This window comes from Pygocentrus nattereri, chromosome 7, assembly GCF_015220715.1.
Source record: "Pygocentrus nattereri isolate fPygNat1 chromosome 7, fPygNat1.pri, whole genome shotgun sequence".
Lineage (NCBI taxonomy): Eukaryota > Metazoa > Chordata > Actinopteri > Characiformes > Serrasalmidae > Pygocentrus > Pygocentrus nattereri.
The window spans coordinates 23,562,416-23,590,391 of NC_051217.1; the positions used below are offsets into that span (position 1 = coordinate 23,562,416).

General features: G+C 40.5%; 1 protein-coding gene across 3 annotated transcripts in view; it reads left to right on the forward strand.

Moving 5' to 3' along the window:
• Positions 1–27,976, forward strand: part of LOC108431165 (F-BAR and double SH3 domains protein 2) — a 168,085-nt gene that overhangs the window by 80,797 nt on the left and 59,312 nt on the right. For all 3 annotated transcript variants that reach the window (XM_037540167.1, XM_017704151.2, XM_017704152.2), the window contains exons 4-8: positions 16,445–16,524; positions 17,769–17,913; positions 19,608–19,741; positions 25,195–25,249; positions 26,925–27,053. In XM_037540167.1, the coding sequence (XP_037396064.1) occupies positions 16,445–16,524; positions 17,769–17,913; positions 19,608–19,741; positions 25,195–25,249; positions 26,925–27,053 (543 nt within the window). The remainder of the gene's footprint in view (positions 1–16,444; positions 16,525–17,768; positions 17,914–19,607; positions 19,742–25,194; positions 25,250–26,924; positions 27,054–27,976) is intronic.

Consider the following 27,976-nt stretch of genomic DNA (forward strand, 5'->3'; position numbering starts at 1 on the left):
AAAGAACTCTGGCTCCTTTGGCACCTTTATTTTTAAGAGTGTAGCCAAGAGCATTCTGTGCGTGAGCCCCCCGACGCACAGGTCATCCAAGCCCATTGTTTCCCACCCAAATTCTATCTGAACCTGACTGTAACCTGACATAATTCTCTCTGAATCCAGCTGTAGCCCTACAAAACTCTGAACTTGACAGTCTGGCAAAATTATATCCAAACTGACTGTAGCTTGTCGTAATTCTGTCTTAATCTTACTGTAGCTAAAGTAAACCACAGGCTGACAAAATTCTATCTGAATCCGACGGTAGCTCCAAAAATACTGCCTGAATCCAAATCTAGCACAACAAAATGCTGCCTGGATCCAAAATGTAGCCCAATAAAATACTGTCTGCAACCCTAAAACATACTGTCTCAATCTGACTGTAACCCAAAAAGTACTCTCTGATTCTGATTATAACCCATGAAATACTGTCTGAATCTGACTTCAGCCTAAAAACACTGTCTGAATCTGATTGTAGCCCATGAAATACTGTCTGAATCTGACTTCAGCCTAAAAACACTGTCTGAATCTGATTGTAGCCCATGAAATGCTAAGTCTGACTGTAACCCAAAAAAAATACTGTCTGAATCTGACTGCAGCCCAAAGACATTTCAAGCTGCTTGGAGAAGGAGGCCAAGGCATCTTGTCACCCTTTTCCCCAGAATAAGTGCTGCCACTGGGCTGAATGACCACAGGGACAGGCCTGGATGCTGCCTGAAAGGCAGGGAGGCTGGAACGGCCTTCTGGAAGCTTTGTTAGAACTTAATGCCAGCTCAATGCCCAGTCAATGCCCCTATTGTGCCCCAGAGAGAGGCCGGGGCTGGGTCGGGCTGGTTCTGGAAACTGACCCGTTCAGTGAGGGGGGCACAAAGGGGAGTCTGTGCAGGAGCACACAGAGCAAACCTACAGAACCTCAGCGCCACTACACGTTCTTCAAACAGGCCACTGAAAACACGCCCTTCGCCAGTCTACTGCCCCGTGCTGGTTGTGGGTCAGAGTTTCGCTCTTTTGTTTTCAGCTCTCTGCTGCTGTCAGTTCCAGGCTTTGGAAGTTAAGATCACTGTGTCCATTTTTAGTGGCTCTTTCTTCATTCTGCTTTCGCATGTCAGACACATGTGTTTAATGATTTGAATTTGATGCAGGGTTATTGTTTTATGCCCAGTCTCATTTACAGAAAGGAAAAACATACTTTTCCCACGTTTTTTCTCATTTTGAAACAAAACTTAAGTATCAGTAAACAGTGTAAATTAATGTAAATATATAAATCAAATCAAAGCTCATGTATTGCCAAGCTGAGTGAAAATCTTAGGTGCATGGCCCCCCTTGTAGTACCCTTAATATCCAAAAAAATATATCAGAAAAACATATTTAAATACGCACACATTAAACTCTACATATATACACATATACACTGATCAGGCATAACATTATGACCACCTCCTTGTTTCTACACTCATTGTCCGTTTTATCAGCGTTAGATTTAGATTATTTCAGCGTTTGATTTTTACGAGTCTCTTCAGATTCACCAGTTTCTTGTTCTAATTTTCCCATTCCACCTTAAATGGTGCCTGAGGCACCACAATGTAACTGCTGCATGATTTAAGGTGGAACAGGAGAATTCGAAGGAGAAGCTGACTTTACAACTTTTCAGTGTTTGATAGTTTCTCGCTACAGATTAAACGTAACAGCTGGAGTGATTATAAATGCAAATAAGTCAATTTTTCTCCAACTTATCAATGTTCAACTCATATCTAGATGAGACTGTTGTCTGTGTTGCTACGATGACCATCAGTCTGCGCTGATCTTCAGGATTAAATGGTGAATCAGCAGTCCTACATTAACTCCAGCGTTTAAGACCATTTACTGTTAAACTGGGTTGAACAATCAGCAGAGCTTTATTTTACTGTAAAGGAGGATTATTTTATTATTAACCTACAAATCTGATTCAGCTGTGGAGCCACGACAGGGCAGAAAGAGTCACTTATGGCTCCAGAACTGCATGTTGCTGACTCCTGGCCTAGACCTTTAGAGGTTGGTAATTTGAGGACTATTTCGTTGTCTTGAGATGCAAAGCTGTAAAATGTAATATAATCAAGCTCTTATTACAACTGACCAAATTTTTTTAGAAGCACCGTATTGCAATTATAGGCTAAATAAAGGCTTAATGTCTTGGACTGCCTCATGCTCATTGGCTATGATAAGTGGATCTGTGTCCATTAGCCTGTACAGGAAGGCCTGAGACCCTTTTGTTTTAATCTCGTCTGAGTAAATGCTGAATAAGCGCAAACTTTTCACCTCTCCCTCTTTCGTTCCTGTCTCACTCCGGCTGACTCGGCATAATCCCAGCGGCAGAGTCAATATACATTTATACCACACGCACAAACACTGCTTATTACCAGCTGTCTATTTGAATGGTTTTAAAGAGCTGGGGCTGTTCGGAGGCTTTAAGAGTGAAGTCGGAATCGAGGAGTGTGGTTTTTACAGTGCACTACATCAGTCAGAGGGAATTGCCTGGAAATGTGTGCGAGGTGATAAAGGCAGATTTAATTTTTCGAGGCTGGTTCCTCCTTTAGGGAAGGATTCTGTCTTCTTTTATTTTCTCCGTTATCTTTTTTGCTTCTCTATTTTCCTCCATCCTGTCAGGAGAGATATCGCTGCATAAAACACAGGCGTTCACACACGTACAGTGTCTTACCGCACAGGGAGAGATAAGAACTCACCAGGCTAAATGTAGTTTAAATGGACATTTTCCCCTCTTACCACAATTATAGTTCATCAGCCAAGACACGAAGTTTACTTCTTTGCAGTTTTGCACAGGCTGATGTGGCTTGGAGTCAGAACTGTTCACAGTGGTGGTGGTAGGAACCAGACGTCCACCTCTAAAAGCTTCCTCACAGAAAGTTCCTACATGAAGTGGTCATGAATTCACTGTTTTACGAGTGTTTTTGATGCAGATTTTTAAATCCATTCATGGTGGAGGGATACATGCAGGGTGTTGTGAGGCAAAATAGTCCCCAAAGAAAACCAATATTTCACCATCATCATCAATATTCTATATAAACTCAGAAGACTCGTGTAGGTTCACTGGTGGTTCTGGATGGTAAATAAAATGTCTGTATGCTGTAGTCATGGCGATCCCTGGTTCCTATCACCACCACTGTAGAGACATCTGAACCAGTTCACACCAAACCGCTCTGAATCTCTCTGTTTACATCTCAACCACTGAATGATGCAGAAATGTTGAAAATGAGTGGAATTCTCCTTTAAGTAACATCAGAGTGGTCAGCCTAGTTGGTGATGAAAGCTGGTCTGTCTTCTCACATCCTTAAAAACATGTCCTTGGTAATAGCAGTGCTATGTCTGATCCACTCGTACCAACGCAACACACACTAACACACCACCACCACATCAGTGTTAATGCAGTCCTGAGAATGATCCACCACCCAAACAGTACCTGCTTTGTGAGGGTCCATGGGGGTCCTGACCACTGAAGTACAGGGTAACAAAGTATCAGAGAAACAGATGGACTACAGTCTGTAACTGTAGAACTACAAAGTGCAGCTATACAGTAAGTGGAGCTGATAAAATGGACAATGAGGGTAGAAACAAGGAGGTGGACACGATGTTAAGCCTGATTGGTGTGTATATAATTTGTATAGTAACTACCTGTATTTGCTGTGTTGGATGAAAGCTGAGGTCAGTTTTGTGTTTTTCTTTTTTTGATGGCAAAAGCCACCAGAGAGGAGGCAAAAGCACAGACGAATGAAGGAGAGCTGCTAAAGTAATGATTGAAAGTCTTTTTTACAAGTATTACTTTATCTGCACTGTTAAAACCTTGTGTCCTGTGATTGTTCACATCTATACGTGTTTGTACACACTTTGAAACCCGAAACATTCAGATGTGTCGGCCGGCTCAAGAATGCGTGAGCGGTTAATGCCTGAATGCCTGGTAGATGTTAAAAATGTTAGAAAAGCCGCAGCAGGTGTGGTCTCTTCCCCATTCCTCTACCTTTTTTGTCAACTTTGTCTTTCCCTCCTACGTTCTTTCGCTCTGGCCCGTCTGCGGCGGATATCCTGCTCAGGCCGGCCTGGCCCGGCCCAGCCCCTGCCTTCTCCCTCAAAACAACAGGAACTGACTGTGCCTGCAATGTTACTACAGCACAAACGAGTTGAAGTGCAGTTTCCTGTTGCGTCTCCCTCAACATCACGGCAGCGTTACCTAACCACACAGCTATGACAGAGCAGTCTGTGCTGATAGAATTCAGGATTCAAAATGATCAACTTCTCCATTTAAGGTTTACGGACGATGTACAGAATGTTCTCAGTCATGTTTTATTTTCACTGGGGAAAAAATACAGCTATGTGCTAACACTAGCTTTATCACTCATGTTCATCAAAGTGTCTTCCTTGATATGGAGGTTTTGCAAAAATAATGATTTGACAGTTTTCCTTTACAAACTGTTGATGAAAGCACATCACTGTTGTCAGAAGAAAAGTCCAAGTCATTTTGGGTCATTTCTCTTGGGCCATTCATCATGAAATTTACACACAATGTAAAGAGCAGCAGACATTTTCAAATAATGTCACAAACTGAAAAACCATACGAGATACAAGGTTTTCTTCAGACAGCAGTGATGTATTAAAACTGTTTTGGCAAAAAAGGACGATACATGGGAAAGGGACGTAAATGCACTCATTTGATAAGAGTTTTGTAACCATATACAACCCCTTTTTTCTTCTTCCTTCTTTCTCCCCGCCCCTCTCTTTTTGGAGTTTTTTCTGATTGTGACGTTCCTTTATTGTACACATCTATGTCTACAGGTAAAAAACTCAAACACTTAAGTGTGTCAAAAAACGACACTGTTTTGGCCCAAAGGTGGTCTAAGCATGGGTCCTGTCATTGTTTAAGGAGATCGCCAGTTCGTTCTCCGGAGATGCCACAGCCATCCGTGACCAGGAGTCCAAGAGATCATAGTTGTCGACTCCCTCTTGGGTGGGTAGGATCAGAGCGCGATATTGGGGGGTGTTACCAGGGAATGCCATCCCACCCCTCCTTCCATCCCCTTTACACTTAAGATGTCTGTTGTCAGCATTTTTTTCTCTATATACATGAGATTCGTACAAGTTTTCCTCATGCAAAAGTTATAAGCAGGGCAGAGGATGTTCGCCTAAAGAAGCCTTAAACCTTTACATAGAATCGTGTGCTTTCACTTTTCATTGGTTATGCTGTGGAGTGTTTGGTACAGCACTGACAGAGATGTCAGGTTCTTACTTGCTCTGCCAAATTGGGCTTGCGTTAGCATTCTCCTCCAAGCGTGTTGAGCTGTACTGTAACATAGGAGGCAATGAGGCTGGATTCAAGTGCAAATTGCTTTTATTTAAATCAGATTTAACAGAGTCTAGAAACTGACTAGCAGAAGCTCGTAGAACAGTCCACGATTAAAAAAAAACAGAGACAATACCTGACAACAAGATCTGTGAAATCAAGCAACAGCAACAAAGTAAACATAGGCAATGCAAGACAAAGGGACTGAACAAGTACAGGTATATAACAAGTATAACAAGTACAGATTTTATGCTGTTGAACGAGGTGGGTAATCCTGTAAATAATCTGTGAAATAGCAGAATAACATCCATGGAAATGCCTGTATCTGATTACATTCCCTATCGGAAAGTTAAAGTCCATTCTACATGTGCATCGCATCATAGTGAGAGATTATACCGTTCAACACGGCGGAGAAGAAACTGGTCTGCAGAGGAGACAAAGTTTATGCTCTGATCTTTAAAAGACAGCAGTGGGACGGACGTCCAGCTTATGTGTCTCAGAACACGACATCTTCCTCTCTACCTTCTTTAATAAGGCCATGTGAAGGACATTTTCCTGAGTCTGAAATATTTTAAAGCAATTAAAAACAAGCACTGCTCACTGCTGCTCATCTCACTCTGACTACACTCACATGATTTTCGTTGTCATGGTAACGTTTACTCTGAGTGGTAGTCCATGCATATGCGCCATTTTGGATCGGATTGCTTGCAGTGAGCATGTAAACGAAGATTTTCATCGGATTGTTGAGTAGAGTGAGAAACACCTTGGCAAAAATCTTTGCATGTAAACACAGACAGTAAGGGGAAACAAGGAACACCTGGGCCTAATGAGAGGGCCTGTACCTCTCATTAGTACAGACTACAGGCAGGTGGAGACGCTGGGGCTGAACAACAAAACAACAACAAAGGCCATTGGCATAAGCAGACCAAGGCACATGGCTTTCGGAAACTAAGAAAACCAAGAAAACAAGGGTGAAAACCGATAAAGACAAGGACAGAGAGTGGCAGGATGTTATTTGAGCAGTGATCTTGCTTTAGCTGCAGTTTGAGGTACACGTGTCTTGGAGGAAGCGTGTGCTAGCCTTTAGCCTTCCAGATTGGTAGCATCATGTCATAGGAGGAGACTTAGCTGGTAGGTGGAGTTTGACAAGACAGGAAAAATGAGGAGGAAATCGGGTAAGAAAAAAAATAAGAAGAATACGTGGCGTTTGGAACTCATGCTTTTGTCAGTTGTTTAAATCAGTATTGTTGCAATTTTACAAGGGAATTCCACCAATTCCTACAAATTTCAGTCACTGTGTAAACAGAATCAAAGTTGTGAAATGGTTCATTGTAGAGATTTCTTTGAAATGGGGGTGATAGAAACCAGAGGTCACCATGACACAAATATAGCCATTTTATATACTATCCAAAACCACTGGTGAACCTACAGGAGTCTACTGAGTTTATATGGGATGTTCATGATGGAAAATAGCGATAAATCTGAAATAATAAGTTTTCTGTTTTGCCTTATAACACCCTGCATGCACCTTTCCAGCATGAATGGACTTTTAAGTATGTTATAAGTACGTAAAAGTATGTTGCTTACAAATGTGATATTAATAGTAAATGTTACAAAATCACTTTTACTATGTTAAATTATTGCAAAAGGCCTGAGTATATGGTGAGAGTTTTTTCTTAGTTTGCCCTAGTTGCAGTATATTCCAACTGCTGCGCTATCCAGTGCAGTACTGAAAAAGATTATCAGAATAATCAGAATAATCCTTTCCATAAATAGCTGCATATACCTCGTTTGATTTGTTGAAATCTGTAGCATTAAGCCATTTAGAATGAAAGAACTTCTGGCTCCTCGTTCTACCTGCCATCTGCTGAAATGCACACGTTTTGAGAACACACGTCTGTGGGAGGAGAGAGGACCACATGTTTGGCGTCTGAATTAGTGTGCTGAGGAGAGGCTTCTGTCTGGAGGTCAGCTGGAGTGGACGGCAGGCTGTAAGGTCACCTGAGGCCAGGAGGAAGTGACCCATCAAAGGGAAAGGGCTGCGAGGGGAAAGCCCTGATTATACAGAGCGAACAGCTGCAGAGAGAAGTGTGTAAAGGGCGTTAGGGCTGTGTGTGTGTGTGTGTGTTCTGTTTTACCAAGCTGCATCTTCAGAGGAAGAACATCCGTCATAGCAGAGTGACCTTGAAAGAGCAGGTGTTCTCCGGAGATTAGCCTGAACACAGGGCTGCATTCAATCTCCGATCCTGCAGCATTTGTATTCTGAGTTGATTCCACAGTTGAGGCGCCATGTTGCTCATTATAGCTCTTGAAATTGAAGCTCATAAACATGCATTTAACCGCACAAATCATGTCAACCCACCTCAGGAATGGAATTCTAATTTCTCACATATCTTTGCTGACAGTGGCTTCAATGAGTAACAAGGCTGGCTTAACTTTCCTACCATAGAATTAACAAATACACTCTCAGAAATAAATGTAGTAAACTGTCTCTGGGGCAGTTCCCCTCTGGTCACTGAGGTGGTTCCCTCAAAGGTACGTCTCTGCACCCTCAATGTTCTCAGACTAAATAAAGGTTGATTGATTGATAGATATCACTGTTGATGAAGAAAACCTTTTATCTCATGGCGTATTCTTCTGCGGTGTTGCTATCAGTGTGTGAAGAGCGGGAGAAGAGGGTTGCATTGACAATCCAACACAATGGGCAGCACTTTGAACACATTTTATAAGTTGCCAGAAACTTGTAAATAACTCATGAAAGAATAAAATTATGTTAAAACCAAGCAAATGAAATTTAATACACATTAAAAATAAGTTTTTATGAGTATTCCCAAACAAACGTGTTCTACTGCCTTTACTGGATCAGTTCTGGCTTTATTATCTCATAACAACCTGCCACTGTGCTGCTGCATGAACTTGAAGTTGCCTGCCAAAATGGTGGCAGAACAACTGTGTGCACTGTGCCTCAAACAGTGTCAGGTAATCTGAAATAGACTTGTTTATGTGGTTTCTGATGTTGTATTTCATACTTTTGTCTATAAACGTGGAGAAAACGGGGCTCCCAAGTGGCTCAGCTGTCCAAGCGCTGGCCCGTTCATCAGAAGATTGCGAGTTCGATCCCTGGTGATGCTGCAGCCGTCCATAGCCAGGAGTCCAAGAGAGCATAATTGGCCTCTAAGTGCGTAGGATGGCACACCCTCCCAACCCTGTGCCAGCCTTCACCCTTCTTGCACTGGTGGCATCATGTGATTGGGGGAGTCCTAACCAGTGGGTGGAATTAAAGAGACTACCTAATTTGGGAAAAAAAAAAAAAAAATATATATATATATATATATATATATATATATAAAGTAACAGGTACGCACCAGTAAACAAACATGGCTCTAGAACCTGCGTTTTTTTCCGTTGTGTGTGTTGCACATGGTGTCTTCCTGTCTCTGGAGGATTTCGTGCGGCGGTTCACCACTTTATCTGGACCACACAGGAAGCCTGCGCTGGTTGCCATGGCAACGCCCCCTCCAGGTGTTTACCGAGCCGAAGCGCTGCAGCTTTTCTTCCTGGCGGCTGTAATTACCTGGGCTGACCAACTGAGGCCTGGGACTGGACTCATCAGATCCGGCACGATGCAGCACACACCTCCACACGGCCAGGAGGAGATTCCAGAGCTTTACAGCAAAGCAGGCCAGCTGGGCTCCGCAGCGTTCAGCCTCACACAGACCTTCAGCTGGAGAGCCCTGCAGATAAATGTCACGACGTAGATTAATGGAAATGGCAATGTGGATTTTTGTCAGATGTGCATTGTTGGCTCAACCCATTAAGTCCTCAGATACGCCAGACAGACTGTTTTGAGAGCAACTGCTCTAAGAGACACACCTCAATCTTAACTGCATGATTTACAGCTGCATTTACTGAATAATTTGTATGAAGGCTCATATTAAGATTTTCAGTTGTATGCAAGAGTTTCAACAGTGATGGTTCAACAGTTTCTATGTATTTGCTGTGTTTAACATATTAGGCATAATCCTGTATGTGACCTCTACAGGGGACAAACTTAAAGATGGCATCATCTGCCAATTTTAGTGCAGAATTTCTGTTATTAATAACGTGTAAAAAGGGTCAGAACTTTTGCACAGGCTGTATTTAATGTTTTATTTTTTTCCAATATGCTAAATTCAGCAAAAAACAGTAATTGTGTATTAAAATATGTGTCCTCTATACCGAGTATGTTAACGTGAAAACGTCATTTGACAAAAGGCGCCCAAACTTTTGCATATGACCGAAACACCCTGTGACACTGAGGCTTATAATATAGGTTGCTCAGTCAAAACTGTATTCAAATTGCAAGCTTGATTACTTTGAACATTGATTCATACTTTGATTTAAATAGAAAGGAAAAGTTTGTGAAAAGATTTTGTGAACAGAAAGTTGGCCCAACAAAGACATTCAACAGTACTGCACAAGTTAAAGAACACTGCTGATTATCTTAACTGGGTTTATAAGTCTAAGTGGATCCTATACAGTTGCTTAAGTATTCCAGCTTGTTGTTAAAGTGTTGCTTGGTAGTTGTTAACCGGTTGCTAAATCTTGCTTCGTCATTGCTATGTTATCTCATATGGTTGCTAAGGTGCTGCCAGGTCATAGCTATTGTATCCCATGTTAGTAAGGTGTTGCCAGTCCATTGCTCGGGTGTCCCAGGTAGTTGCTAAGGTGTTGCTTGGCCATTGCTGTGGTATCCTATGTGGTTGCTAAGGTGTTGCTTGGCCATCACTATGGTATCCCAGTTGGTTGCTAAGGTGTTGCTTGGTCATTGCTATGGTATCCAAGATGTTTGCTAAGGTGTTGCTTTGGCATCGCTATGGTATCCTAGGTGGTTGCTAAGGTGTTGTCAGGCCATTGCTATGGCATCTTATGTGGTTGCCAGGATGTTGCTAGGCCATTGTTGTGGTATCCTTTGTGGTTGCTAAGGTGTTGTTAGGCCATTGCTTTGGTATCCCAGGTGGTTGCTAAGGTGTTGCTTCTTCATTTGATGTGGTATCCCAGAGGGTTGCTAAGGTGTTACTTGGTCTGTGCTGTGGTATCCCAGGTGGTTGTTAATATGCTTATACATTTGTGTACTGGTATGTATGTATGTAATATCTGTGAGCGGAAGTGTGAGAGTTGAAGGGAGTTGTGAGGGATTTGAATTTTCTCAGCATTATTGTCTCAGCATTAAACATTTCATGATTGAATAAACAATGCACAAAACTTGTGTGTGTCCAAATCAGTTCCAAAAGCACATGAACACTATTTCTGTATAGGCTGTGCAATCCTGCAACGTTTTGTGGTTCTTGTTTGAAAACTGCATCTTGTGAAAACGTATCAAAAAGGCGTAGATTATTAAAACGATGAAGAATAATATGGCCTTGTCCAGCCAGCTTAATTATACTTGTTGTTTTATTTGTGTTTTATTTTTCTCTGAAATGCTTCTGTGAAGAAATTGCAGTGTAAGCACTTTATTGTTCTTTCTAAGCCAAATAAATCACGGTTCCCAATTAATCAAGAATCACATGACCATGATTGCACCTTGTAATCAATTGTTGGCACGTTAGCTATGCTAAAAATACAATGCAGAGAGACAGAAAGAGAGATTTTTAAGAGATATTGAGGATTTCTTTCCTTTATTTACTTTCATTTTCTTCCTTCCTTCCTTTATGTGTGTGTGTGCACGTGCCAGCCTTCCCAAGGTGTTGGGGGCTTGACTGGTGGTTATTTTAGGCTGCGCAGAAAGAGAAAAAGGCCATAAGCTGAGTGATTGTCGAAGGTCTGAAAGCCCAGCTTTTCTCCATCTGTTCAGAATCTCTCAATCCACCACCCATCCACTTACACCCACAGCAGAAATAGCTCTTTCTTCTCTCTCCCTGTCTGGCTTTAGACGAGAGAGGCTAGAGAGAGACAGGGGGTGTTTGTTTCTGTACTGTCAAGCAGGACGCTATAGTCTATATATTTCACCTGTTTATTTCTTATTGTATTTATTTTTTTGTTTATTAATTACATTATTCGAAAACTTTGTTTACAGTATACCGTATACAGAGTCTCAGTGTCTCTTCTACTGTCCTGTTGCGGCTAATTAGGTAATAATAAAATAATCCTCCTTTACAGTAAAATAAAGCTCTGCTGATCGTTCAACACAGTTTAACAGTAAATGGTCTTAAAAGCTGGAGTTAATGTAGAACTGCTGATTCACCCTTTAACCCTGAAGGTTGGTGTGCAGACTGCACACATTCGCAAATCTTAAGGCTGTTTCTTGTTCTCTATTCTTGTTTGAATTTCCCATTCCACCTTAAATAGTGCAGCGGTTACATTCTCGCGCCTCAGGCACCATTTAAGGTGGAACAGGAAAATTCTAACAATAAGCTGGCAAATGAGACGCGACATGTTGAAAGAAAGAAACTGTTCTACTTTTGAGGAAAAGTTTCCTGCTGGAGATGCGAGAAAAGCAGCTAAAGCTTAAAGCAGAGCAAAGTCAAAAAACAAAAAAAAAAACAAAAGTATTGTTTATACTGTATTTTGTAGCCTGTACTAGGACATCAGCACATACTGAGACAGCCAAGGTGGTAAAATGGACATAAAATGTTTTAGCTCCTAAGATGGTTTGATTTTTGCTGAAAGCAGAAAATGGCTCTTATTACCATTTGGGTTGTGGCCCCTGACATATACCTTTAAATAGACCTCTGAAGTCATTATAGTCTCTGTGTCATGACCGTATTAGGAACTCTGGGTCTAAGCTGATTTTCTCTATAGGAAAAATGAATGGTGTTTTCAGAAATCGCCATTGTAGCGTTCAGTCGTGCACAAAAATGCTCCAAAGTGGATACGTTTTGTGTTCATATTTCCCCCGAATGTCACTGGATCGTCTGGATTATTAAGCCATTTAGGGGTAAAAATATGAATAATGCTACATATAAGCAACAAGTAAGGTCACAGCACTGCACAACGAAATGACATCTCATGAAACTGAGGCCCAATCGCATTTCACGGGATTTCCAAAAAAACCCACACGTCAGTATTTGCTCTGTTAAAAATTACGATAATAAAAACAATGAAAAAAACATTGTATTAATGTTGTTTATTACAGTGTATTATGGCCATTTTCTTCATTACAAGCATAAAAAATCGCTAGCAGTAGCTGATGTCTCAGTAGATAGCTGGCTAAATTCCCCGTTCCACCTTAAATAGTCTGACACTTGAAATGCCAGAATGTGACTGCTGGTCAATTTAAGGTGGAATAGAAAAATTCAAACAAGAATCTGACTTTCAGCTTCATATCACTGAAGAATTAGGGGTGGGTGATAATAAATAATTGCCCCCCTCTTTGAAGGCGTATGATGCCCTAAATGTAACTAAAGCCCAGCAGTGAGGAGCTGAACTTTACCCACCTCTGCTGTCACTGCAGACGGGCAGGGTCGCCTACAGAGCAGCGCTAGTAGCTGTTAATGAAGTGATGCTCTTTTTATTTGAGGGTCTCATTTTAGAGGAAGATCTCAAACACTGCCCTGTAACTCAGTTCTAAGGGGCGACACTCGAAAACAAGGAGTAGGGGTAAAAATAGGAAATAGGATTTGGGCCTACTCATGGGCTGCTCATACTGACAAAGCTTGATGGTTTGTGTGGGGTATTTAAAGGTTTCCTGTCTTATAATGTCAATTCAGTGGGCAGTAGTGCAGGTCGCATGTAGCAATATTTGCATTCCAGCTTGATAATGACCTCATTATTCGAAGAATCCAAAAACATGTGGAGGAGAAATGTCTATACAGCGAAACTCAGCAACTCTCACCACAGGATGTGAGAGCATCATTTACTGATACTGAAACCTTCAACATCATCCGACACCAATTTCTTCGTTTGAAAAACACTAATCTTTTAAATGAGCTAATGGTCTAAAAGTAGAGTGTGATGCTGCCACCCCACAGGAAGAGCTATGCAGGTACACACGATGTGACTGAGCGCTGGTTCAGGATTAGATCCCATTCGTTCTGTTATTCCTTTTATTCCAGTTTCCCATCCAGCATGTTCTGCTCATTTCAGCCAGATACCGATACACAGTTTCAATCTAGCGCACATTAAATTTGTGTTCTTCGTCTGTACTTCGTCACACTCACCAGCCACTTTATTAGGTACACCTTGCTAGTAAAAGGTTGGACCCCCTTTTGCCTTCAGAACTGTCTTAATTCTTTATGTCATACTTTCAACAAGGTGTTGGAAACGTTCCTCAGAGATTTTGGTTGGTTATTTGAGTTACTGTTGCCTTTCTATCATCTCGAACCAGTCTGCCCATTCTCCTCTGACCTCTCACATCAACAAGGCATTTTCGTCCACACAACTGCCGCTCACTGGATATTTTCTCTTTTTTGGACCATTCTCTGTAAACCCTAGAGATGGTTGTGTGTGAAAATCCCAGTAGATCAGCAGTTTCTGAAATACTCAGACCAGCCCGTCTGGCACCAACAACCACGCCACGTTCAAAGTCACTTAAATCCCCTTTCTTCCCCCATTCTGATGCTCGGCCTGCACTTCAGCAAGTTGTCTTGACCACCTCTACATGCCTAAATGCATTAAGTTGTGGTCATGTGATCAACACAAGTGGGTCCACCTCACAGTGAACATGTCCAGATTGTGCTCAAAGTGTCGATATTTTGTGTTTCTCACATCCTCAGAGATTCTTTGCCATGAGGTGCCGTGTTGAATATCCAGTGGTCAGTAAGAGTGAATTGTACCCAAAACACCAATTTAACAGCCCTGCTCCCCATTCACACCTGGAACCTCGTAACTCTAATGAGTCACATGACACCAGAGACAACAACACAATTGAGCACAATCTAGACATGTTCACTGTGAGGTGGACTCACTTGTGCTGCCAGCTATTTAGACATTACTGGCTGTGTGTTGAGTTCTTTTCAGAGGCCAGTAAATCTGCACTGCTATATAAGCTGCACACTGACTACTTTAAATTATATCTAAGTTTCATTTCTATAGTGTCGTCCCATCTAAAGATAGAATAAAATATCTGCAGAAATGCGCTTTTGTGAGACTTTTGTGAGATAACTATGGCATAATTTGAAAATGCCTGTTGCTCTTTACATTATGTGTAAATTTTATGATGAATGGACCAAAAGAAAAATTAATTGAAAAATGTCTGGTTTCATTGACTTACATGAAATATACATATATGTGTGTATGTATAGATATAATACAGGGAGATTCGCTCGAAAGAGGCCCTGAATATTCTGCTGTAACTCCCGTTAGAATGAAGCAAACCAAAAAATACGATACATACCTTAACGTATGTAATCGATTACGTTACATGCGATGCTGCAAACGGAGGTTAAATGTCGTCGCAGCTCTCCGGTGCCTAACACTCAGAGAGGCATCCCAGCTTGTTTGAAGCTCCATATACTGAGGAGCACATTGCACATTGGTTCAGATTGCCTTGTCCGAGAGAGTTATTACAGAATATTTGGGGCCTCTTTCAAGTGAATCTCCCTGTATATACTATATAATAGTGCTGTTGTTGGATTAAAACCTGGTATCTCCAAAATGGAGAAGGAAAAAAACATACTGTACTTTTTATGTCAGTCAGTGGAACCAGACATCTTTATAAAGTTATTTTAGGGGATTTCTTATAGTCCATTCATCATGGACTTTACATACGATGTAAAGGACAACAGGTATTTTCAAATTGTGTCAAAAAACTGAAAAACAACAAACATTGAGATACAAGGTTTTCTTCTGACAGCAGCGATAGTTATATGTCTACATTATTATTTTGGACATAAATAAGATGACCATGTTTAACACTCGTGTTGTCGGCTGAGTCAGAGTGCAGATGTGTGCAGTAACTGTGTCTGCAGGAGAAGCTGTGTTTCATGCCTGTGATATACTTGTATGTGAGTGGAGTGACAGTACAGTTAAGTTCAGACTCGCTGCATTTTTACTGACACTCAGTACCAGCATGAGCTGGGAGAGAGAAACTGTGCTGTGTTTTTAGAGCTGGGAATCCGACAGGTGGAAATGACACTGCAGTCTGTTTATTCAGCGTGAGGCCACTGTTTACCTCTCTCTCTCTCTCCCTCTCTCCCTCTCTCTCTTCTCATTATTTTGAAGGTGCGGGAGGTCCAGGCTGTGTAATAAACATTTTCTGAAGCTTTTGTTTGGCCATATGTCGGGGGTGTCTGTACTATAATGCTAAATCACAGCCTTTTATTTCCCTGTGTGGGGCTAAAGCCCCTCCACCCACTACACACATTTGTTTTTATACAGTGCCCGTATGTGCAGTCCGCATGTCCCATACATGTAAGTAAGTATATGGAATATTGTGCTCCATATGTGTTATGGATAGTACTGTGCACAAATTAGAGACCTTTATTTATTGAGTTACGAGTCAAAATGGCCATTAAGCACAAATGTAGGTAAACATATTTAACAGAAAATTACACAGAACCTAATATCAGTATTTCGTGAGTGACTCTTCACCGTCCTTACAGCTTCCGCATTTTTCAGGAGACTCACCTCCAGTTTCTCAAGGAAATCTGCAGACATGCCTCCAAAGCTCAGTCTGAGAAGCTAGTTGATCATTTATGAAGTAATTAAACCCATTCAGTGGTGTTAAGGTCTGGACTCTGGTCTGGTCACTCCATTGTTTTGAAAACACCAGCAGCTTCTTTGTTTGGTTTATAAATGTTCTTTTTTGTTTATTTATGTTTCTAAGTAACAGGTTATGGTCTTTATGCTTACAGAGCCTGGAGTATTTTCTCGGTTCTGTAGGTTAGAGCTGTTTCTCTGTGTGTGTCACAGTGTTCACAGTTCAGTGTGTGTGTGTGTATGTGTGTGTGTGTGTGTGTGTGTGTGTGTGTTTGCTGATGATGTCACTGCTCTCTGGAGTCAGACTGAGCTGTATCATGTGATAAATGGTGTTTAATGACGGGGTCATGAGAACACACACATATGGCCCTGTGTTTTCCCTCTCTGAGCAGAGCTGGTGCTGAGAGTCTGAATAGCTGAGGAATTTCCCAATTAACGCCGACTTTGTTGTTTCTTTGTGTTGATCAGGCTCTGCAGAAGCTGGCCAATCAGTATCTGAAGAGGGACTGGCCTGGCATCAAACCGGACGACCAGCGGACGGACTACAGGTGGCTTTCCCCACATATTCTTCAACATACTCCTCCACATACTCCTCCATAGACTCCTCCACAGACTCCTCCACAGACTCCTCCACATTATCCTCCACATTATCCTCCACATACTCCTCCACAGACTCCTCCACAGACTCCTCCACAGACTCCTCCACATACTCCTCCATAGACTCCTCTATATACTCCTCCATATACTTCTACCTATACTTCTCTATATACTTCACCACGTACTCCTCTATATACTCCTCTCTATACTCCCCTATATACTCCTCCATAGACTCCTCTATTTACTCCTACACATACTCTTTTATATACTCCTCCTTATACCCCTCTGTATACTCCTCCGCATTCTCCTGTGTGTGCTCCTCAATATACCCCTCCCTATAATCTTCTTTATATTCCTCTATATACTCCTACCAATTCTCCTCCTTATACTCCTCCAAATACTCCTCTATATTCTTCTCCATATACTTCTACCTATACTCCTCTACACACTCCTCTGTGTATGCCTCCACATACTCCTTTATATACTCCTCCTCATATCCCTCTATATACTCCTCCTTATAGTCATCTATATACTCCTCTGTATACTCGTCCACATACTGCTCTATGTACTCCTCTACACACTCCTCTGTGTATGCCTCCACATACTCCTTTATATACTCCTCATATCCCTCTATATACTCCTCCTTATAGTCATCTATATACTCCTCTGTATATTCCTCCACAGACTCCTCTATATACTCCTCCCTATACTCCCCTGTATACTTCTCAATATAGTCCTCCATATACTCCTCCTTATACTCCACCACATACTCCTCTATATACTCCTCCACATACTCCTCCATATACTCCTCTATATACTCCTCTATATACTCCTCCACATACTCCTCTATATACTCTCTATACTCCTGATTCTGGAAAAAAAGTCAAATCTGCTGTTCATACCAAGGAAGATACTTTAATAAACACAAAGAGGGCTGAAGATAAATATACACAAAGCATTATTCCTGAGTAGATTTATGATAACCTTTACAGGTATTCTTCTGACATGAAAGTGAAAATCAAACATTACCGCTAACATTTCATTCATTTTTAGTGCTAGAGGAGTTGCTCAGGAGGCATCATGTCAGTAATGAATGTGAAAAAATCATGACACTGTTTCTGAGATATCACTAACTTATTATGGTCTTGAAAAGCTTTGCAGAGGGCAGCAGGCTAACTGTGTGTATGTTCTGCAGGAATGTGTATGGTGTGTGGAGGGCGTATCTGGAGGGCACAGTGCAGGTGACCCAGTCTCGACTATTCGTGTGTGAAAACTACAAGAACGAGATTTCTGACCCGGCCAAAACCGTACGGCTTTACAAAGAGCAGCAGCTGAAGAAGGTACTGCTTCACTGATTCAACAAACAAATCTCATTTACACAGTTTGCCCCTTAAGCCAAACATATCAGTCAGCCAGGACTGCGTTTTGCTTGTTTATAGATAACAGTATTTCATATAGTGCCAAAAACACCATGCAGTCATATTCAAAAGATTGGGCACCCTGGTCAAGTGTTTTTGTTTATTTTAAAGAACAAATAAGTAAACACATCCTCTACAGTTGCACATTGTGGTGCACAATAACTGGTTATGTACTGAATTTAACATATTGGGGAAAAATAATGTGCTAAAAAAATGTGTTAACTCACTTTTACTTAGAAAATCAGCAAAAGATGTCATTTGTCCAGGGGTGTCCAAATGTATTAGAGAAGATTAAGAGTAGGAGTCAGAATTAAAGGAATACTCAAAACACATTGTGGGCAGGTGCTGAACACACTACTTTACATGTGGTTTTAATAATAAACAAGTAGGGATGTACAATAATACTGGAATCATATCAGCATCAGCAGATAATTGCTTTAAAAAGCATTATCAGCATTGGACAATGTTTTGATTTGGCTGATATTTCAAACCAATGCATAATGGAATAATTATACTCTAGAAGAGCAGCGCTGGCTTACTGTGCTAAAATATCTACATTTTATTCCTTTTATTGTATACTAATATATTCTATACAAGTACGTTTCTGTTATGCTAATTCAGGCAGATTTAATCTCAGTGTCTATGTTTTATAAATGTTTGTTTATCAGCACCATCATTGGCTGTATTTACATAAAGAATATTGGATACTGGCATTGGCCCAGAGCTCCCATATCAGTGTATCTCTATAAACAACTGCCCACTAGCTTCTGTTATAAATATGTTTTATCCCTTGTGTGTGTTACTCAGTGGTCTGCTGGACCCACAGCATTATTGTTTTTTAAAGCAATACAACCACAACCAATGTGTAAAAACTCCAACTGTCTAAGATATCAGAAGAGGCTCAGCGTAGGGTTCTACTTTAGCAACTGTAGGCAGTCAGCAGCCTGTCCATGTTGTCCACCCTTATACACACACATTTACGGCATTTGGCAGACGCTCTTATCCAGAGCGACTTACAATTTTTTTTTAATACACAGGAAGGGGAAGGTAGTGTTAGGAGTCTTGCCCAAGGATTCTTATTGGTATAGTGTAGGGTGTTTACCCAGGCAGCGGATTCAACCCCAGTCTCCAGCATAGAAGGCAGAGGTGTTATCCACTACACCAACCAACCACATACACATACCAAACACATACATACACAGACATACGCACACTAACAGCAGGCCATGTAGGAGGAGAACAGAATGAAGAACTCAGCACCTCCACACTTTTACTCCCCGTGGGTTCAGCCCAACACCACGTGTAATACAAAGGTGTGGGGGGTGTTTACTGTGTGAAGACACTGAAAATGGGTTATTTTAAATGATCTTCACTGAAAATGAGCAAAGGCCAAGAATCTGAGCTTGAAATGATAATAAATCACATCATTTTTTCTCTTGGTAAACATTAAAAACGGGTCCCACAGAGCTGAACACCACACAAGGGTTAAGTCAGCAGGTTCTTTTGTAAGTGCAGGTAAATGTTGGCTGATTTCTTCTCTGTTCTGTGAGTTGTATTAAACTACCCTCTGTTCTGCCCCCTCTGTAATGTTGCCCCCCTGTTTCTGTCATGCGCAGTGCATCGAGCAGCTGGGCCGGATCCAGGCTGAACTACAAGACTCAGTGAAGGACCTGGCCAAGTCCAAAAAGAAGTACTTTGAGCTGGAGCAGATGGCCCAGGCCGTGCGGGAAAAGGCGGACATCGAAGCCAAGTATGTAGTTCACCTGCTGCGGGCGCTAAGCACTAAAACACTAAAGCACTAAAGCTAACGGCCTCAGAGCCACCCCACTTACTGCCAGGTCACGAACCCACCGCAGTGAACCCGCACTTTGGGGCTGTCCTGCTTATTGGCTGTTTAGAAACCACCTGGAGAGGAGTTTAAAGCCTCTGAGTCATTCTAATAGCAATTTTCGGCCTGGTCTTTACGAAGAGACGTTGTGAAATCAAGTGCACCCTTGAGTGTTTTTGCCGGAAATTTTAAAAGCTAGAAACTCCAGCAAGAGACACTCGTTTAGGCTTTAGCTTCTCCACCAAAGCTCACAACCAGTCTCTGTTCAGGGAGAGCTTTTCCTCTGAAGCAGCTTATTAGCAGGATGCAGAATTTGTTAAAGGCTCTCCACTACCGATCTTCACCCTCAAGAGCCATTTGCACACACAAATGAAAGAGACAGAGAGCTTGAGCTGGCTAGCAGAGGCAGTATTGATTTGGCCATGGGCCTAGCCCTACATTTCACTGCTGACAGAAGTGAAGAGGAGGAGCTGGAACGAAGGAGTGTCAGTGGGAGGTCATTAGTCTATTGCCTTTACCCCCTACCATTTGAAGATCAGACCTCCAGTAGGGCATGATATATTTGTCCTGTTCCTTCATGTTGAGGTTCGGGCAGTTGTATTGTAGTGAGGTTCTAGACAGCAGTTCCCAAATATCGATTGAGTTTGAAATTTTTGCTGTTCTGTTTTTTCCTACGTTTAATAGATTTTGGCCTACGTTTATCTCCAAATGGGTAATTAAGGTTAAATCTGTCATGTTCAAATCACTTTGTTGGCAGTCCACACTAGTAAAGCTGCCAAAAAGGGTTCTTTGCACAATAGCATAGAGGAACCACTTTTAGTGTGAAAAATATTTTTAAAGTTTAAAGAACCTTATATAATGTAACAGTACTAGGAACAACTCTTAAATTCATATGTACTTTACATTATGTGAAGGTTCTTTAAGCCTTTGACAGGTTCTTCACAATTTCTTGGTTGCCTAGAGAACCAAATTGGTTCTTCTATGGTACTGCTCACAGAATCCTTTGCACCTCTTTTTTCTAACAGTGCACCAGGTTCACAATTAGATCAACTGATCTAAAGTTTATCCAGATTAAAAACTTTTGGGATGTTGAGTGAATTGATAAAGAAATCTTTCAGTTACTTTCTGTTGGCTGATTGATGTTCTGATGTTCTGTTATCATTGTTACTGCTAGGCTAATATATTCCAGCCTCAGGTTACTGTCAGATTTAGACAGAATTTTGTCGGCTGCAGTCAAATTTAGACAGAAATTTGTTTGACTAGTCAGATTTAGACAGACTTTTGTTCAATTACAAACAGGTTTAGACAAAATTTTGATACAATTAGATTAACACTCAGATCTTGGCTAATTTTGTCAGCCATAGCCAGATTAAGGCAGAATTTTGTCAGGTTACAGTTGGATGTCAACAGAATCTTCTCAGGCTAGTCAGATTTAGACAGAATTTTGTTCGACTAGTCAGATTTAGACAGAATTTTGTTCGACTAGTCAGATTTAGACAGAATTTTGTTTGACTAGTCAGATTTAGTCAGAATTTTGTTTGACTAGGCAGATTTAGACAGAATTTTGTTTGACTAGGCAGATTTAGACAGAATTTTGTTCGACTAGTCAGATTTAGACAGAATTTTGTTTGACTAGTCAGATTTAGACAGAATTTTGTTCGACTAGTCAGATTCAGACAGAATTTTGTTAGGGATGGTCAGATTTAGACAGAATTTTGTTCGACTAGTCAGATTTAGACAGAATTTTGTTAGGGATGGTCAGATTTAGACAGAATTTTGTTCGACTAGTCAGATTTAGACAGAATTTTGTTTGACTAGTCAGATTTAGACAGAATTTTGTTTGACTAGTCAGATTTAGACAGACTTTTGTTCAATTACAATCAGGTTTAGACAAAATTTTGTAAGATACAATTAGATTAACACTCAGATCTTGGCTAATTTTGTCAGCCATAGACAGATTAAGGCAGAATTTTGTCAGGTTACAGTTGGATGTCAACAGAATCTTCTCAGGCTAGTCAAATTTAGACAGAATTTTGTTAGGGATGGTCAGATTTAGACAGAACTTCGTCAGGCTACAGTCAGATTTAGATGACATGTGGGCCACACTCAGATTTAGACAGAACTTTGTCAGGCTACAGTCAGATCTAGATGACATGTGGGCCACACTCAGATTTAGACAGAACTTCGTCAGGCTACAGTCAGATTTAGATGACATGTGGGCCACACTCAGATTTAGACAGAACTTCGTCAGGCTACAGTCAGATTTAGATGACATGTGGGCCACACTCAGATTTAGACAGAACTTCGTCAGGCTACAGTCAGATTTAGATGACATGTGGGCCACACTCAGATTTAGACAGAGATTTGTCACTTATGGTCAAATTAAGGCTAAATTTTGTCAGGCTACAGTTGGATGTTGAAAGAATTTTGTGAGGCTAGTCAAATTTAGACAGAATTTTGTTAGTAATGGTCAAATTTAGACAAAATTTTGTCAATTACATTCAGATTCAGATAGAATGTTGTCAAAGTACACTCAGATTAGGGCAGAATTCTGTTCGGCTACAGATGTTTTCAGATTTTTTTCAGAATTTTGTCAGATGTAGACAATTTTATTGGGATATGGTCAGATTAATTTTGTAGCTACAATCAGATTTAGACAGAATATTGTACGCTATGGTCAGATTTAGTCAGAATCTTGTCAGACTACATTCAGATGTAGACAGTTTTATCAGGCTTTCTGAAAATGTAGACAAAATTTTGTCAAGCTACAGTCAGATTTAGGCAGAATTTTTTGGGGCTACATTTGGATGTAGACAGAATTTTATCAGGCTGCAGACGTGTTCAGACTACGTTTAGGGCTATCTCCACTATACTTCCTAAAAGCAGGGAGGGCTTTTTTATGAGAACTATGTGGATGTGAAAGTGGTTTCTGGATTATGAACCACTTTGGTATCCTCACCCCAAACCATCCACTTTCTCAGAGAAGCCGTTTTTGCTGAGTTTTTTTTAATAAACAAAGCGGAGGTTACTCAGCCATGACTGTACGCCTTTTGTTCTAAGGTTCTAATGATTTTTCCTTCCTTCCACAAGTCACAGAGTGGTCTGGTCTGGCTTTGATTTAGAACTTGAAGCCATCAGAGCATTTAGAATTCATGGTCCTCTCCCTCCTCAGTCAAAGGTGCTAATCTGGATTTAATTTGTGATGCCTGTTACTTCCTCCCGCAGATGTGAATGCGGTCTAACGTGGGTTGATTTATGTTCTTTTCCTGCCTTTCACAACAGAGAAAGCGTTCTGGGGCTTATTTTTCCCAAAACCGCCACATCACATGTATTCATGTTACATGGTGTGTATCATAACATTAGTTTTTTTCTGAAATCTCTGAACAAATGGACTTGCACCAGCAACAGTAGTGCAACATATTTATTCAGTGTTTACAAGAATTATTGAACCCTTTTATGGCCAAACTGGAATTTTAACATTTTTAGACTTTCACTGAGCACAAATATGAAAAGAAAATTGGTCAGACTGGCTGCAGAGCTTTCGAGTTGCTCATTCTTTTGGTGTTTGGTCCAGAGTTTTTCTTTTTCTAAATTCTTCTTTTTTTTTTTATGAACAATGTTCTGTTCATCTCATGAAATGACGAAATAGGCCAATATCTCCTTAACATTTTAATGAGTGCTTCTCACACACTCAAGAAAACACAGAGTGTATGTATTGTGTCTATGTGCGTATATGTGTGTGTGTGTGTGTGTGTGTGTGTGTGTGTGTGTGTGTATGTGTGTGATTGTATATGTGTGTGTATGTGTTTGTGTTTGAAAGTAAGTCTGACAGAAAGCCTACAAAGGAGAATTTAAGGAAAACTCCCAGGTGTTCTAATACAGACTTGCTTCCCACTGAAATGTATTGAATTCTCCTGTACAGCGAACCCTCTTTGTGTGTTGTGCAGAGATTGACGAAGCACACAAACCATGTACTTGAGTTAAAGCAGAGACACCCAAGGTAAAATATTACACCAGTAAAAGTAGAAGTTCCTCCCTTTAGACCTCAACTTGAGTAAAAGTACTAAAGTATTTCCCTGCAAATGTACTTAAGTATTGAAAGTAAAAGTATTAAAAGATTAATTAACTTAATGCAACTTAGTTCCAAGTTTAAGTTTAATAAAAACTGGCTTTAAACTCAGGATCACAAATGAGCTCCTTTACTATGTTGATCTGTAGGTCTCTGTTCATAAACATAAACCAGCCCAAACTAATTTACTATAAAATGAAATGTTGTTTGTATAAATTCAGAAAAAAGCCGCGTCAGTCACGACTGCATATGTGGACATATTTCTATATTGTGCTCTATTTACACAAAGTCAGGTTAGTTCATCATATATGTTGAACAGACTCTCCCAAAATTTTACGCTGCTGTGCTGACGTTGAACCGTGTGCTGCACTGGGTTGGTATGACCAACAGGTCAAAACCAGCTGTAAACAAACTGACCGCTGTGCTCTTGCTTTGTGCTTCTTTCGTTTTGAAAATGTTGATATTGATTTGTTGAGATCCTTTTCTGTTTTATCACTTCATGAGAAATGATCAAACTGAGATGAACACGTTAATTTTTTAGGAAAATATGTAAACTTTCCAAAAAAGTATATCAAGAAAACGGCTCTCAAATGAAAACTAAAAGGAGACTGAATTTAAAAAAAGGTACTGCATGATTCAAAACAAGTCCAGTTACAATAATATTTTGTTAATTTATGTGGGATTTTTAAAATTATTTTTTGTCTGAAGTTATTTTTGGAATTTAATACACAATATTGATTTAATATTGAACAGCTGAATGTAACATATTGGGAAAAAATATATAGACTGTGGCCTGTGCAAAAGTGTGAAACACATTATACATTTCTTTCCAAAATGTTAAACTCAGCAAATTAATAAAAATTGTGCACTAAATTTGAAGAAAGTTTGTTTTCTTCACAAAACGTAATTTAACCAGAGGTGTTCAGATTTTTGAGTTCGACTGCACTATACTCGCTGTTGCTGTTGTTGTTTACAGGCTCTCTAAAATTGGTCTAAATCTGTCTGTATATGATCCATGCAGTTGTTCACTGGTCTACAGTCTAGTACTGACCATACCACAACACCCACAGAAATGAGTATTGTGATGCAATTTATGGCAATAATGATAACATGTTGCATTATTGCCCACCACTAAACACAAGCAGTTTAAAAGGGTGGAGCGGGTTCCACTCTTAATGCTCTCAGAGCTACAGGACAGCGATCTTTATGCTGTAGTGCCTTAAGCTGTGGTGGATTTAGATTAGATTTGATTTTTGAGGATGAAAAATTCATGAGAGTTGATTAGTGTCTGCTGTGTGTTCTGCAGGTCAAAGCTGGGGCTGTTTCAGTCCAGGATTAGTTTACAGAAGGCCAGCGTCAAGGTGAGAATCACGATGTCCATCCCTATTAACCCCACGTCTTATTAGGGATGGAAAAATGCATGCATTGATCTGAAGGTGGTGATTCAACTGCATCGATTTTAGAATATTAGGTTCAATTAGAATAATGTTCAGTAGGAGCGCAACAAGATTTGACCGCTGAAAATGTGAAGTAGCCCTACAAAAGACAACAAATAATTAGAAACCGTTTTTATTTATTTTGAGTTGCTTTTTGGTATTTTAACCCAGTGTGCCCTGAATTTCATCATTAGTTTCAGCCATTTCAGTGTGTCACTAATATTCTAAAGTAATATTTAATACTGCATGCACCCATTTTTGTCTAAAACAAAATTATCCAATATTTCCAGTCAAGAGATAAAAAGCTTTGGTGTATTATGGTGATGTTATGGTGATAAATAGTCTTCAAGGGGAACCCCATTGATTTTGCAAAGTAAATTAATCATTTAATGGTTTGGATGGAAATTAAATAATTTAGAGTAGTTTGGTATTAAATGTGCCTTTCTAGAAAAGTTAAGAGTCAAAATTGTTCACCATTGTAGTACTAGGAACCAGACGTCAGTATGTCTTCAGTACAAATATCACCATTTTTCCTGCCGTCCAAAATGACCAGTGAACTTACGTGTGTGTCTTGTACGTTTTTATATGTCACTCTGATAACATAAAAATAGTGCAAAATTGAAAAAAAATGAGTTTTCTTTGAGCACTGTTTTTTTCTTACCATGCCCTGCATGTATCTCTCCGCCCTGTACATCTGTTTGATGACATTTACACACTCGCAGTTTCACTACAGCAGAAACTGGAATCAAGGTAAGAAACGTTCGTTAGTGCAATAAATTAGTCAACGTAAATTAGTAGCATATATCGCTGTTAACTAAGCCGTTAGTTAACTGTCTAACGTGGGCCATGCAAAAAAACCAAAAAAAACCATCTTCCTCACTGTCCTACCTTATAATTGAATTCAATTCAATTCAGAACCATTAGCCAACTGTGTTTTGCACACAGAGGAATTTGACCTCCTCACCGGTGCAGTGAAATACCACACACACACACACTAAGGGGCAGTGAGCACACTTCCCCGGAGCGATAGCCTTATCCACAGCGCCCGAGGAGCAGTTGGGGTTAGGTGTCTTCCTGAAGGGCACCTCAGTCATGTACTGTCAGCTCTGGGGATCAAACCAGCGACCTTCCAGTCACAAGACTGGTTCCCTAACCTCCAGTCCACGTCTGGTAAGTGGAGAAACAAGTAGTATGTTGACCAGCACTTTCCATTCACCCTGGGTTGCTCTATATCACGCCGGCAGGTTTTCTCTCTCTCTCTTCTTTAAACCAATGCAGCTCCTTTGTGTTTTCTGCTTCAAATCGATACGGATATACAGCATTTTGGAAACGGACCTCCTCTAAGTCCTCCACATACTCTGCCATCTTCCAAAATAGATAAGAAAACAGTGAAAATAAACTGTAAACAAAAGCTGCTCCTGACGTTAGCCGTGCTGAACGGCTGTAGCTACAGACTAATAACAACAAAAGCACGTTGATTTTATTCACATCTAAACCATTGAATGATTAAGTAATTTTACAAAATGGGTGGAGTTCCCCTTTAAATAAATACGCATGTGTTTGCTTTGTGTTTAAATGTGTCCTGTCTGTCCTGTTTTAGTTGAAAGCTAAGAGAAGCGACTGTAACTCCAAAGCCACTCATGCCCGGAACGAATACCTGCTCACCCTCGCTGCGGCCAACGCACACCAGGACCGCTACTACCAGACTGACCTGGCCAACTGCATTAAGGTGAGAGAGAGTTTTATCCAGATGGCATTTGGTCAAATTCAATTCACTTACTTATTGTATTTAAAGGGGCTATTTCTATTTTTCTTTACATTTATGTAATTTTCTGTATCAAATACCGTCAAAAGTCATTTTTCTGACCATTTTCATACCTTTTTCCATGTCTTAGAATTCAACCAGCTCTTTCCGTTATTATGCCATTAAGGCTGATATATGTAAATTACCTCTGTTCTGATTGGCTGCCCTGTGTTGTTCAGTCTGTGTAGGCTAAAATGTTCACAACAAAGTTCAAACCGAAAGCCTCAGAGACACAGAAGAACAAGTAAACTTCTGTCAGACTTGAAGATCCTTTGGAAGGCTGCAATTATCTTATTGCATCCTGACAGCCATGAACAGCACGACGTTTAATCGCTTTCTTACAGAGTCAACTCTCTCCATCACTTCAACAGGACAGGACAGAGATAAACTCCTGCAGGAGTGGGGCTAAACTACTGTAGACTGTATGGGCGAGGCTAGATTGTTGTAGGTTGGATAGGTGTTCATATGTAAATGTTTATGATTGTGACATCACAACCACAGTAAATTTTACTGGCATTTTTGCAGCGTAGTTTCTATATATGGACTGAAAGATTTTACAGGGAGAGTATGAGACACTTTTTTAAAAAGTGAGGAAGATCCACTTTTCCATGATGCTTTTCATTTTATCCCGTTGTTGAGGATTAGTGGGGCGTCTGAGAATAAGAGCTCAGTTTGAACAGTCATGCGTTAGTAGCTGAATCTTACTGGTAGTTTATCACAGCCTGTGATGTCATTCTCACTTTGGCCTGCTACTCAGTTCAGGCTCGTTGCAGTTTGTTTGACTGCGGCTCTGCTAAGCTGAGGTCATGTATAGAAATGCAGTCATTCGCCACAGAAAGAAAGCACAC